Source organism: Haliotis asinina, chromosome 13, assembly GCF_037392515.1.
Source record: "Haliotis asinina isolate JCU_RB_2024 chromosome 13, JCU_Hal_asi_v2, whole genome shotgun sequence".
NCBI lineage: Eukaryota > Metazoa > Mollusca > Gastropoda > Lepetellida > Haliotidae > Haliotis > Haliotis asinina.
In genome coordinates, this window is record NC_090292.1 from 29,890,824 (window position 1) to 29,906,285 (window position 15,462).

Genomic DNA, 15,462 nt, shown 5'->3' on the forward strand with positions numbered 1-15,462 from the left:
ATTCATGCAGGCCCCAAAAGTGAAGGACAGAAGACACCAGTGCTGGATCCGTTACTGACACAGGCCCCAAAAGTGAAGGACAGAAGACACCAGTGCTGGATCCATTACTGACACAGGCCCGAACACAGGCCCCAAAAGTGAAGGACAGAAGACACCAGTGCTGGATCCGTTACTGACACAGGCCCCAAAAGTGAAGGACAGAAGACACCAGTGCTGGATCCATTACTGACACAGGCCCGAACACAGGCCCCAAAAGTGAAGGACAGAAGACACCAGTGCTGGATCCGTTACTGACACAGGCCCCAAAAGCGAAGGACAGAAGACACCAGTGCTGGATCCATTACTGACACAGGCCCCAGCGTGAAGGACAGAAGACCCCAGTGCTGGATCCGTTATTGACATAGGCCCCAAAGTGAAGGACAGAAGACACCTGTGCTGATCCAGTATAAACTAGAGATAGGTTGCTAAAGGACAGAAGACATCTGTGCTGGATCCGATATTCATAGAGGCCCCAAACGTGAAGGGTGCGCACTGTGAACTGTGCTGGATCTTATATAACAAGGAAAACGTCGCTAAAGGACAGAAGACACTTCTTCAGGATCCTTTATTGATACAGGCCCCAAAAGTGAAGGACCCGTACCTGCACCTGTGCTGGATCCTTTATTCATACAGGCCCCAACAGTGAAGGATCCGCACCTGCATCTGTACAGGATCCAATATAAACAAGGGATACATTGCTAAAAGATAGAAGACACCTGTGCTGGATCTGTTACTGATACAGGCCCCAAAAGTAATGGACAGGAGACAAAAACTGCATTTATGCTTGATCCGATATTAAGAACGGATACAACAGTAAAAGACAGTAGGTAATAACTACTGCTGTGTTGATTCTGTTATTCATACAAGATTTTACAACAGAGGATGACAGTGTTTCCTGTCCAGGACTTGAACTGATGATTCTATAAAGTCTGGAAAGTACAAATCTTTCTATACAAAGATTCGATGAACAACACTAGATTTCAAAGTGTTCATCTTACACAGAAGATTGTGATGTGAGAAAACAGTGGTATTTCTGGAGTGGTGGTAAATATTCCACTGCAAGAATTATCATCTGACTCCATTCAAAAATACCTATGTGAAATGTGTCGTCACGGTAACCATTCCTGAAGCAATACTCGCTGAAATATTACAGAAAGGCAATTTTCTTTTGTACAAATTAGACCACCTGTTGTGTTGCAAGTGAACTGCAGATTTAGTCAAAATGGAGGTGATCAAGAATATAACGAAAACAAGATTAGCAATGATATATGATTCTATATAACCTGCAAATAATATCTTCCTGACAATGACAATGACAATGACTTGTTGAGTCATTGATTGATGACACTTCCTAAACCCTCTTTTCTTTGTCCACAAGTCAAACAGTACTTGTAATGATATGATACAGTATTTTCCCAACAACTTCCAGAACTTCAAGAGCAATACAACCAACTTCCAATGTCAACAGTAAGCAGCAATATTATGATGTCAAGTGGACAGACTACTGACTTAGGTTTAGTTGAATGCAAGCGAAAATATTATTCATATAGCCGTTGATAACATTCTCCAGTTTAAACTTGAAAGGATGCAATTTTTAAGATGCAAACATTAGTCATCAGCACAATAGTGATTTTTGTTGAGCTTATTCAGAACAAATCTCGATAAAGAGATAAAGTTAAAAGGCTTTATTGAAAAGTCATAAAAATATATTTAAAAATGACAAAAAACGAGGACATTTTTAAACCATTGAAGTGAAAGTCATGTATTTTAATTTGACCTATTATGACTTCTAAATGGATTTCCTTGTCATTACTTCACACAGAACAATGAAAGTTCACAACTTCAAAGAGGGAAATTGATTGAGAAATAGGATTCGAACTGCCGTGAGGATCTATAATCGTTGACGTTTCGTTGAACTTCTACAACGTGAAGTGAGAAAAAATCTCACGATCCTAAATACTGAACAGAACACACTATTGAGCAATTAACCATGAAGAATGTTCCATTTGGACATGACTCCAATTGGGAAACTGAATTCCGCTTGTTTCTCAAAAGGATATTACGACAGACTGAAGACCCAGGAAATCTCAATCCAAGAAATTCAAATACTGGTTCTCTTTCTGGTCTTGAAACAACAAAATTTTCAACAGTGAATTCCTCTACAGGAGGCGGATACGACAATTCCTTAACAATATTATCAATGGTAGCACCATCGTCCACTCTATCCACCAACACGACTGATGAAAGTGCACCATCGGACTATTTACATTCAAGGAGTATTACTGCAATATCACATCATTCCTCCCTAGTGGCTGTGATGGTGATCATGAGTCTGTTCCTTATCATTACAATTTCCACTACTGGTCTAATGTTCGCCTTCTGCAAGAAGAAAAACACTGTCTTCGCTTTGCAGAAATGTGAACAGGATTCCGAATACGAGTTAGATGATATGGAGCAGACGGATGTTGAGATGTGTGAAGATTCTGAAATTACGCCAAAGACAAACAAAATTCGATCAAGAACTTGCCCCAGTTTCAATAATATAACCGATTCAGATCGAAGTGGTGAGAGCCCATCAAGGCAACCTCTTGTTAAACAGGGCTCCAAGAAAAACTTAAATGATGTCAATGCAAAAAATATGCTGCCACGCTCATTCACAATAAATGTTCTTCAAAATGTTGGACATGAAATGATAGATTTGGAAAATATTGATGATTTTCACCAACCAGCAGACATCAATTTAGCCTGTGAGAGCAGACGGATTGCCTCTGCTACAGTGATAGTGGATGTGTGTACTTCACAAAGCATGTGTGCCTCGGGGGCAGATGTTAAAGATATGAGGCAAAATCATCTCGACTGCATGGATCTGTGTGCTGTGGACTTCAACAGTGCTTTGTTGGATTAAATCATACATCTGTTTTTATCAGTATTGTCACTTTTGTGTCAGATTTTTCCCATTAAAGGAAAATTCAGGTCAATATTTCTCACCTTCCTGGAATCAAAATCAAGTAAATCATTAGATTTGCTGGAAGATGCTCACATTTCAAATAAACTTGCCACAAGGAGTGAATTTGAGAGATCAATTCTCAGTGATATTTCTCCTGATATCAAACATGATTCATTGATTGTCATGGACACTCACAATATCTGCATGCACATATAAGAGTCATTTCAATAGAGTTATAGAATGTCTTTGAATATGAGATATACTACTGGAAAGAAATTGCAGAAAACACCACTCATCTGGGACAGAGCAACTACAGTAATAAGAAAGAAAAGGGTGATAACTTGCTAGAATTTTACTCCTTTCAAAAGGTGCTCACATATATGAATGCATGCAAGTACACAGACAGATAGAAGAAGCTTATTTCCAGCCATCTAGCATGCAAGCAGACTAGTCCTCAAATTCACATGCAATAGCGCCGGTTACATTTCTCGCATGGCACCACTTAAGTACTGAGTTGGTTCTTAGCTCTCATTGCAGAATCAGAATGCATTGTACACTGGCAATATCATTGTAGTGAAAGTTATTACTAGATATTTAGTTGACATTCCTCAAATTCAGAACCCAAGAAGATCAGGGATTGAAATGATCTTCCGTAATCCATGCTTGTCGTAACAGGCGACTAATGGGATTGAGTATTCAGGCGCGCTGACTTGGCTGACACGTCATCACTTCCCAATTGTGCAGATAGATGTTCATGCTATTGATGACTGGATTGTCTGGTCCTGAGTCGATGGTTGCCATATAGCTGGGACACTGCTGTGTGTGGCGAACGACTAAACCAAGAGGCTCAGCATCCATCTTATCTAGTTATTGTCATCGGTATATGTCACTATTTTAGAGTGAGGAGTGAGTTTAGTTCTACGCCGCACTCAGTAATATTCCAGCTATATGGCCGCAGTCTGTAAATAATCAAGCCTGGACCAGACAATCTAGTGATCAACAGCAAGAGCATCAATCTGCGCAATTGGGAACCGATGACATGTGTCAGCCAAGTCAGCCAGCCTGACCACCCGATCCCATTAGCCGCCTTTTATGGCAAGCATGGGTTGCTGAAGACCTATTCCACCCTGGACCTTCACGGGTCCCACTATTTTAGACATTATAAGTAGTGTTCAAGGACACATTAACTGGTGTTCCAGCCATAAAGCCTTTGGACTCTGCATAGGTAACCAAGGGTAACAAAATGCTTAAACTGTTCGCTTCGATGTCAATTTGAGAACATCTTAGCTACATTAAATTAAATATAAATTGAGAAACTTTTGATATCAAATATATTACCATAACGATAGATTTACACATTTTTACTTTTACCAATGAGTGTGGATGCATTTGATATCAGAAGACACATGGGTGAGATTCTATTTATCATCAGTAATCACTCTTAATTTGTTTTCTTTAAGAAATGGACATTTTTGAACACAGTACTGTGATCAGTGTGCAGTGCAGCAATACCCCATAGCATTGTGATGTCATGGGATTGTGAGGCATGTATTTGACAACGTCAAGGCATTGTACAAAAAATTGCTGTCAAATCAGTACCTCCTAGAAGATCATTTGGTCTGTGAAACACAGTTTTAGAATATATTGCCGACTTTGTTTCACAAATTAACCGGAACTCTTCATGTTTCATGACATTATTTCACTGAACTTTGAATGCTTTTGACTTAACTTAAACTGGGAATTTCGAAATTTTGGTTTTATTTTGCAGCAACATAAATTTTCATCTAACACAAGGATATCTTCTCAACGATACTGCTACTGGATTCCTTTTATTCCTGAAGACTGTTTCAAAACAACAAATTCCCGAACAGATTCTGAAGACATATTAAACAAAAACCCTAAAATGTACAAAAAAGAAATTTTTTTCCACCTTCTCATGAGACAATTCCAAAACGCGACCCCCCTCCAAACAAATTTCATTAAATTTGAAACAGAAGTATTTTCATGACGCTCAAGGCAAAACAATTTAAATACAAAATAAGGGTATACGAGAACAATTAACTGCCTGTGCACAACTAAAATTAGTGCCAGTCGAGATAACCTGGAGCTGCTTAAACCTATATGAACCTAGAAATCATGTCAGGTACTGTAACAACTGCACGCAGTGCACCAGCCCCACCTGCCCGGAACGTTATTGAACATGCTATTCTGTTCTATTCCTCATTTATAACACACAAAATAAAATACAAAGTGTAAACTTGCTAATTACTGATCAATCATTCCACTAATCAATGTAGCATTAATTCCTCAGAGAACTGAAAGAGATCTTGGATCTTGTTTTACAACCTGTTTGGCTGTAGACAAGGAATGGCAATGGAGGGATCATCTCAAAATTTTAGGTATGTTTTATTTATTGGTCAACAATGGCAATATTCACAATAGCAGTATGTCTGGTACATGGTGTCTGTAAACAATTGAGCATGGACCTGACAATCCAGTGATCAACAGCATGAGCACTGGGATGCTATGACATGTCAATCAATTCAGCAAGTCTGACGTCCGATCCCACTAGCATGGGTTGCTGAATATCAGTTCTAACCCTGATCTTCACAGGTCTATGACAAACGAGTCCAAAATCTTTAGAATGAGATACATGTCCATTTTACTTCCAAGTTCTACAACAGTGAGTGAGTTTTAGCAACATTCCAGCAATATCACGGCGGGGGACACCAGAAATGGGCTTCAAACATGTGGGAAATGTAACAGTGAGTGAGTGAGTTTGATTTTATGCCGCTTTTAGCAATATTCCAGCGATATCACGGTGGGGGACACCAGAAAATGGGCCTCACACATTGTACCCATTTGGGGAATCGAACCCGGGTCTTCGGCGTGATGAGCGAATGCTTTAACCACTAGGCTACCCCACCGCCCCAGGAAATGTAACAAAATGTTGAACAAAAAATTTATTGTACTGCTCCGACACTGGTCTTCATTACTTATTTTCCAATTGGTTACGATTCTTGACAATCATCAATGGTCAATGGAAGTGGGTGAGTGAGTATAGATTATGCTGTTTTTAAGCCCTTCACCACATCAAAGCCTTTTCGGAGTGACAAGCAAACGCTTTAATGACTATGCTACCCCAACACCCATTACTTCAACAAACAACACTGACTTATGGACAAGCCGTATTTGAGAGTTTGTTGCTAAATATCTCTGTAAGTAGTACTCCAGATACTCTCCACCAGAGGGTGCAACATCAAGACAATACTAGACTGACATTAGGACCGATGACCCACACAACTGAGTGAGTGAGTTGTATTTTACTCCGCTTTTAGCAATATTCCAGCAATGTCACAGTGGGTGACACCATAAATGGCCTTCACACATTGTACCCATGTGGGGAATCAAACCCGGGTCTTCGGCATGACAAGTGAATGCTTTAACCATTAGGCTACCCCACCGCCCCTCACACAATTAAGATACACTGACAGGCATCAACGAAGCAAGAAAAGAGGCTGACCATTTGATCTATTTTGCCATCCTTCATGAGCATCAGTTGAAGGAGATATTCTAAACCAAAATACATCATGCTTGTCAGTGCTGTCCTGTTAATTTAAAAGTTCACCCACTTGTCATCACAGGGTAATATGAAAATATTTACAGAAGTGAAAAGATACCTAAAAAAGATTTTCCAACACAAACTTTTAAGATCCCCCAAATCAAAGTTCAACACATTTCTAAACAAAACCAATAATATTTCGACAGCAAAATGAAACATTTTTTTAAAACAAAATCAAGATATCTAAAACAAAACCAGAAAGACAGATTTCTATAACAAAAGTGAAAAGATTTATCAAAAATATCAAAATGATATCTAGACATGCCCTTGCAACGGTAGGAACATCTTTCACCGATGCCATAACAATTTAAGCATGCTGTTGGCACAGACATTTACCATAACTATGGACTCCCTCAACTTGGCACATACATCCACGAGTCAATGATTCAGTCTTGTTAATTACTCCCAACACGCTCGCTTAACAAGGACAACATCTCGCAGCAGTGTGGAAGAAATCAATATGTGTTATCACCGACTCTGTTATGTTTCACTCCATGAATTACAAACAGAAAAAATACAAACCGTAATTATGGTACTAAACAGGGACTGAAACTAACAGAGATTGTCTGGAGCGAATATTTACACTACCTCAGAATATACGTCAATATTTTTAAAAACTCTTGACGATAATGATACCTTTCACGTAAAAAGCTATAGGTAAACAGACTTGTGCTAATTTCGTTTCCTGTCTAGCAACGGTAGTAGTGCAACCTGTGCATTTTCATGATCAAATGATCGAAATCAGAAGCATTGATCGAGACAGCTGAGATACAGTGACTTCCATCATAGAACTCAACGAGCATTCAATTATACTTTTGCTTCAATTGAAAGACATGCGTTGTTGATGAAGAACTCTGGCTAGGATTCTGGAGGAGCTGCTTGTGAGTTACGTTACATCACACTCAGCTAGTGGTGTTGCGATCAATCAAAATAATCAAAGATTGGTAGCAGTGACCAAACGACCAAGCAATTGAACGCAAACGATTTTGGAACTACTGCTTTAGCCTTTGAAAGTCTTGACAATGGAACATACCTTCGAAGTTGTATGTGTCTGAAAACTTGTCAAACTCGTCACTCATTTAAAAGTCATGACTGAAAACTCCAGGAAGTTTGAGTTTATGATACATTTGTCGTCACCTTAAAGTAGCATGCTGCATATTCTTATATTTATCTGCAATAATAACCTGAAAAAATATGCAAACAAATTTTTTCGATGGTTGGTCGTTGGTAATAAAACAATCACAGGGACTGAGAAAAAGAACTTTGACAATGGGCCATTTTCAGGATTATTAGCATTCTCTGAATTAAGAGTGCACCACTGCCCTTGTATCAATAGTAAACTTGAAAACTTAAACCATTTTTCATTCTAATGTGCAAAATGGCCAATGGCCCCTGCCTTTCCCAATCCCTGCAATCATCAGTTGTGAGATTTCAAACAATTCCCAATGCTACCCTCAGCAATTGCAAATATTCCAGCAATACTTAGGTAAGGGGACACCAGAAATAGGCTTTACTCATTGTACCCATGTTGGGAATCGAACCCGGATCTCTGGCATGATGAGCGAACGTTTTAACCACAGGGCTACCCCCAATAATTTTAACATACCAAAGACATAATGGAATAATTCATATTTAACAATAATTTCAAACTCTGTGCCCCATCAAGATTATTGGGAAAACATCATTCTTGAATTTTTTATGACCAGATTTGGCAAATTATATAAACATAAATCATATCTGGGATTACACTTTCTTTGAAAAGTACAAATTTGATAAGTTTTTTGAGTTGAGTCCCATCTGAAATTTGTGCCAACCCCTCTCAGAGTCAGGCACCTAATCACAAATACACAAAGTCAGCCGCCTAACCGGCTCAGCCACCATGATTTCTACCAAAATGAAAGTTGGACAACTGGTAGTCAAGACTGCGGACTTTGTGTAACACTCTGATAATTGTTAATTGCATGGCTGCCTAAAATACTAAAGCAATAATGGTATATAACACATTTATCACGAATTTCAAACTCTGTGCCCCTATCAAGCAAACTGGGAGAACACCATTCTTGACTATGACTAGATTTGGCAAATTCTGAAAAATTTTTTTTTTTCCAATTCAAACTGGGAGTTCATACATTCACTTGTAATTGTTTAGACTCGATTATCAGACTCTGAACAGGTGTAGATAAATCCCTTCAATGAGTAAATCTGTGTCTCACAGTACAGTGATAGTGCAACAGAACAACACGACACACAGCAGTACAATGTGCACTCTAAGTTCCAATTACTCAGGGGAGCACAAAACCTCTGTTCCTGGGATATGTAAATACTTGGGCATTAAGGAGACTCCTTTGTTGTCTGTAATCAAATCTACCGTCACATTAAATAGCTTACTGCAGTTATCGAACACATCACGAACAGACTGTTACACAATCTGGGTCTGATTATCTACACACGTAAAACATATCCAACTCATGAAAACAACAATGTCTTGATTATTCAGCAAATTGTAGCAGCACGGAATGGATCGATTTCAGACTGCTTTAATTGTAAAAAATTGTTTGGGATTTTTTCTTCTTAAAGTGACATTATGTTCCCAATGGTTTTAAACCGTTTTTAGCAATACTCCAGCAGTATAATGGGCGAACGCTTTAACCACTCGGCTACCCCAACGCTTCTTGTTGGAAGTAGTTATGGGTAAGGTAAAAGTCATAATTTTCATCCGATCATTTGTCAGAATCATTTATCATTTTCCAGATGAATAAAATCTGTCTTTTGAAAATGTCCTTCACCCCTGTTATGACTCATGAAGCAGACGCCAAAAAGATATTTCTTATTTATTCCAACATTGGAGTCATCTGATTCAGAAACATATATAATATCATACAGGAGAATCTCGATGAAGACACTAAAAAGATATTTTTCCATTTATTCCCAAACTGGAGTTTTCTGATTCAGCAACATGCAAAACATTGTACACAACAGCAAGATATCCTTGAAGCAGATGCCAAAAAGATATTTTTCATTTATTCATACACTGGAGTCATCTGTTTCAGAAACATGCCAAACGTCATATACAGTATCAGGACATTCTTGATGCAAACACCAATAAGAAATTTTTTATTTATTCACACACAGGAGTCATCTGATTCAGAAACACATCAAACATCATGCACATCCTTCAAGCAATGCCAAAAAGATATTTTTCATTTATTCACACCCAGGAGTCATTTGTTTCAGAAACATGCCAAACATTGTACACAATATCAGGACATCCTTGAAGCAACGCCAAAAAGATATTTTTCATTTATTCACACACAGGAGTCATCTGATTCAGAAACATGCCAAACATCGTACACAACAGCTTCATTAATACAGCATGAAAGGGAAATCTATGGGAATCAGAACAGTCATCTCTAGGACCAATTGGGTAATTATCACACCAAGCATATCATCCACACATCAGTTCAAAAGCAAATTATCCTCTTTGAGCTTGTCAACACAAATCTTTGTGCCTCTGGCGAGCAGCTTATCGGTCAGTCGTGGCAGGAGTGGTCAGATTGGCTGTCCGTCAAGCACTGGCAGCACCTCAAGGTCGTGTAACTGAGACAGGCACATGATCAATGAACGGCCTCTAGTCCACCTGAACATAAACAACAAGAGGGCAGGGCTGCTAACCTAACTTCTGAAAGATCTCGTCTCTGGATGCAAAGAGGGTTGTCCTCAAGAGACAAGCACAAAAAGGCATAATGGGAGCATATATGACATACTGGAAATTTTTGTTCCCTGATTTGTCATTGAGAGTCAAGTCAAGGAGCTTTTCGTTCTCTACATTGTCACTGAGACTCAAGTTTTAGATACAGGAGATTTTTGTTCCCTGAATTGTCACTGAGAGCCAGGAGTTAGGTACAGGAGTCTTTTGTTCCCTGAATTGTCAATGAGAGTCAAGTAATAGGTACAGGAGCTTTCTATTCCCAGAATTGTCATTTAGACTCAAGTATTAGGTACAAAAGCTTTTTGTTCCCTGAATTGTCAATGACCTTCAAGTATTAGGTACAGGAGTTTTTTGTTCCTTGAACTGTCACTTAGGGTGAAGTATTAGGTACAGGAGCTTTTTGTTCCCTGAATTGTCAATGAGAGTCAAGTATTAGGTCCTGGGGATGACTGTTCCCTGATTATCATTGTCAGAACTGGGATTTGATTGTACAAATGCATGACTCTCTATAATGTTTGACTCTCTATAATTTAGGGTGAGCATCTGGGTTTAAAGCTAGCAGACAATCATTTAGTACCATAAACATCTTCGACATATTCCCCCTAGAATCTCCAACTAGTGCACAGTATAATCCTTCATTAACACTGAACTGGAATGCTGTCAATCACACATATGGCATACCAGTCTAATTTGCAGGAAATGCTTCTCTGACACGATTGAACACCATAAGGACTTCCTGCGATCCCGCTGGCCACAAGGAACACCTGACCATGGTATAAGTAACACCTGAATCTACTCATTAACGGACGATGGTCCGTCAGACCGGTAGACACTGGATATCTGATTATTATAGTGACGATAGCATCACAACTTGTCAGTAAATTAATTTCGACTGTCACCAAATGGGGCACAGTCCCAGCTGGGACTTTACTTTGCAAAGTATCAGTATAGTCTGGATATCACTTTGGAATAACCGAGAAAGAGAGGTCAGTAAATAACGACTTATTGCATGAGGTGAACAGAGATGCCATTCCACTGTCGTACATGATTTTGACTCTGGGTTGATGAGGCCTTGTTTTATCCCTTCAAATCTCCTTATTAATATACATTACTTATGGTCTCTTTGAATCTTTTGGACCAATACTTGTAGTCTCTATGTATCTCTTGGACTAATATTCAAGGTCTCTTATAATATATCCCTTGGACAAATATTCAAGGTAACCATGTATCCTTGAACAAATATGCTGGGATTGGGATCAAGGGGATGCTTGGATTGTGAGTATGGGGATACCAGGATTGGGATCAAGGGGATGCTGGGATCGGGATCAAGGAGACGTAGGGATCAGGATCAAGAGGATGCAACAATCTGGATTAAGGGGATGCTGAGATCTGGATCAAGGGGATGGAACAATCTTGATGAAGGGGATGCAACAATCTGGATAAAGAAGATGCTGGAATCACGATCAAGGAGATAAAGGGATCAGGATCAAGGAGATACTGGCATTGGGGTGAAAAGGACGCACCAATCAGGATCAAGGACATACAGGGATCACGGGGATGCTGGGATCAGGATCAAGCTGATACAGGGATCAAGGGGATGCTGGGATCAGGATCAAGGAGATACAGGGATCAAGGGGATACAGAGATAAAAGGGATGCAGGATCAGGATCAAGGGGATACAGAGATCAAGGGGATGTAGGATCAGGATCAAGGGGATATAGGGATCAAGGGGATGTAAGATCAGGATCAAGTTGATACAGGGATCAAGGGGATACAGGGATCAGGATCAAGGGGATGTAGGATCAGGATCAAGTTGATACAGGGATCAAGGGGATGTAAGATCAGGATCAAGTTGATACAGGGATCAAGGGGATACAGGGATCAAGGGGATACAGGGATCAAGGGGATGTAGGATCAGGATCAAGGAGATGTTGGGATCGGGATCAAGGGGAAAACTACTGTGAAACTAGACAAAAATGGTTCCGTGTCAGGTGTTCCATATGAGGCGTAATCAGCAAGCAGGAACATACACATTATTTAATCCTCCATTAAATATTTTGGATCAAAGGTCTTTCGCTCCATTTATGGCTGTTAATGACCGCCTATTTCTTCTATAATCCCAGGCTAGAGCATCATAAATTGCAAATTTCAAACTAAGGTGGCTTAATGAGGCATTTCAATGACTTGCCGCTGCAACAGACAGAAGGCCATTACACCATCCATCAAATACGTGTCACCGACTCATCTGGGTTTATCGTTGCTTTGAACACTTCCCTCGGTTGCACAGCTGATCAGTAATGTAGAAGGAGAACCAGGAGAGACTGGAGGAGACTTCACAATGGTGAGTGAGTGAGTGAGTGAGTGAGTGAGTGAGTGAGTGAGTGAGTGAGTGAGTGAGTTTATGACACTTAGCAATATCCCAACGGGGGACATCAAACATGGGCTTCAAATATTATGCCCATGTTGGGAATCAAACCTGTCGATGTGACAATCCAACGCTTTAGCCACTAGACTATACTATCACCCAGAATGAGTGAGCGAATGAGTGAGTTGAGTGTTTGAACAGTATTTCAGTTGAGCAAAAATGGCTCATCAGGAAGATTATGCTGCTCAGACATTGACAAAATCCACAGGAGAGTGACTGACAAATCTACAAACATATCAAAGAACATGTGGTCTCTGTAATATCATTTAAAGTTTTTACCTTACTAACCTGGAATGACCTTACTAACCTTGAATGACCCTACTAACCTTGAATGACCGTACTAACCTCGAATGACCTTACCAACCTTGCTTACCTAATGCCAAACCTTCTCTGCAGTGCTAAAGCCTTCAATGAAGCAAGTTCTAGATTTCCTCAGGATGTGAATCTCTGATCTCCCTGAGGATACTTTTTAATTAAAATGAGTTCGTTTATCAACAAACTTACTATCCAAATTATATATATTCAGAGACTAAGCCTTAGTCTATTGTCAGGATTATTTCGACGATGTAGGACAAGTGTGTACATTTTATTTTTAATGTCATGTAAAGTTTTTACATTACTAAGCTTGAGTGACACTGACAGGGAATACATTCATCTGTTTCACACACGTGTCAAGTGTTTCCTCCAAAAATAGTGTTGATGACACTGACATCAGCGAAACTGTTGCCATTCGCCACATCCGGGTATTTTGTATGGGTTTTCGACAATGAGCGATACTTTTTCCGCTGCACTAAGATGGCGTGTTGTGATAACGTGGCCTCCTATTTATGTATTGCCTATCACAAGCAGACAACTGATTTTACTGAATGTTTGCTTGCTATTTTCTGCTATAAAGGCAATTGATTTTGCATCTGAAGTGCTATTTACAATCTCGGGTAAATACTGTTGATGTTTGTTTGATTTTGATATAACTGAACTTCTACATTTTTCAATTTTCGACAAAACTTCTCACAATAGAGACTGGTCATCTCCCCTGCCGATCTAGCTGCTTGTGCACATGTACTCCCCTGATACTGCATGAGCAATGCAGTTGTTGAAATTACCCAAACTTCAAATTCAGCTCAACATGGGATACAGATTTTAACTTAGCAAAATGAGACATGACCAAAGGCCAACAAACCAAGAACCATAATCAATGGCATTTGAATCAACAATCACAGGCTCCTGGCACACCCAAGGCAGACAACTTTGCACAATAACAATGACAACAATGTAGAGAAACACCTATGGTGAATCAGGAGTTCCAACCTATCATGATAGAAGTCCAGCTCAGCCACGAAACTGATGTCATGAAATTTATTTTAAATTTCCACAGGGATGCAGAAAAACTCCAAATACACTTTTTAAAATTTTTGATCAAGTAAAACTAAGTTACCACTGAGTCTGCTAGTTGCCAGGTTATGGTATCATTTGTAGGCTAATTACTGTGACAATGTGATGATCATGATACAAAATACAATGACAGTAACCGAATTACACCAATATTACAACATACTGTAGTACAGGACCCCTGAAAATTAAGAGCATGAGTCCCAGGGACCTTCAAGTACAGGACTGAAGGTAGTTCCCTGGATTTATGACATCCTTATAGATACATCTGATGTAAGACTCTTGAATAGAAGGTTCAGAAAATCTGACATATTAGCCTACACTTTCTGTACATCAGTAATAGCTCCAGGTTTTGAGAATAGAAAGCATTGTAGTGCTAACCTGATTTATAGGACAGGGCCACCACCTTCAGGGGAAATGCATAAGTCATTCTGATGTGATTTTGCATTAGGTAACTAAATTTTTCATCTTAACTGGCTGATAGCATTGAGAAGATGTACCATTAGATCACGGCAATAAGCAAATCAATAGCATGGCCATGGTCTGTCTAATACTATAGACATGTACACATGTTCTGCTTGATACTGTGGCCATCTATGCATGGACTGTTCAATACTGTTACCATGAATATATGTTCTGTTAAGTACTGGAACCATGTGCATATGTTCTGTTTAATACTGTGGTCATTACATATTCTGTTGAATAGTGTGGCCACAAATACATGTTCTGCTCAATACTGCATGTTCTGCTCAATACTGTGCCCATTACACATGTTCTGTTCAATACTGCATGTTCTGCTCAATACTGTGCCCATTACACATGTTCTGTTCAATACTGCATGTTCTGTTCAATACTGTGGCCATGTACACATGTTCTGTTCAATACTATGGCCATGTACACATGTTCTGTTCAATACTCTAACGATATATGCATCTTCTCTTCAATACTGTGGCCGTGAATACATATCAAGTTCACTAACAGCATCATCAGAGCACACCAGCACTGACACAGTTTAGTGAGTGGGCGAGTTTAGTTTTACATCGCTCTCAGCAATATTCCAACTATATGATGGCAGTCTGTAAATAATCTAATCTGATCCATACAATCCAGTGATCAACAGCATGAGCATTGATCTCCACAACTGGGAGCCCCAATGACAATAAAGTATGTCAACCAAGTGAACGAACCTGACCACCTGATCCCCTTAGTCGCCTTTCACAACAAGCACATTCGCTTTTGTGGCAAACATGAGTTGCTTAAGACCTATTCTATCACGGAGCGTGGCAGGCAAAACAGCTTTTACCATGACCAGCAGAGCCAGTAGACCAGTA

At 39.5% G+C, this 15,462-nt stretch overlaps 2 protein-coding genes across 3 annotated transcripts in view; one reads left to right on the top strand and one right to left on the bottom strand.

Annotated features, from left to right (window-relative positions):
- Positions 1 to 15,462, bottom strand: part of LOC137259883 (centrosomal protein of 78 kDa-like) — a 157,440-nt gene that overhangs the window by 112,089 nt on the left and 29,889 nt on the right. The window lies entirely within an intron of this gene.
- On the top strand, positions 1,898 to 2,954 carry LOC137260063 (uncharacterized). The gene has a single exon (XM_067797755.1). The coding sequence runs from the start codon at positions 2,030 to 2,032 to the stop codon at positions 2,942 to 2,944; it is 915 nt and encodes a 304-aa protein (XP_067653856.1). The 5' UTR covers positions 1,898 to 2,029; the 3' UTR covers positions 2,945 to 2,954.

Coding starts and splice junctions, on each gene's coding strand:
- LOC137260063 (XM_067797755.1), top strand. CDS start 2,030: ATGAAGAATGTTCCATTTGGACATGACTCCAATTGGGAAACTGAATTC.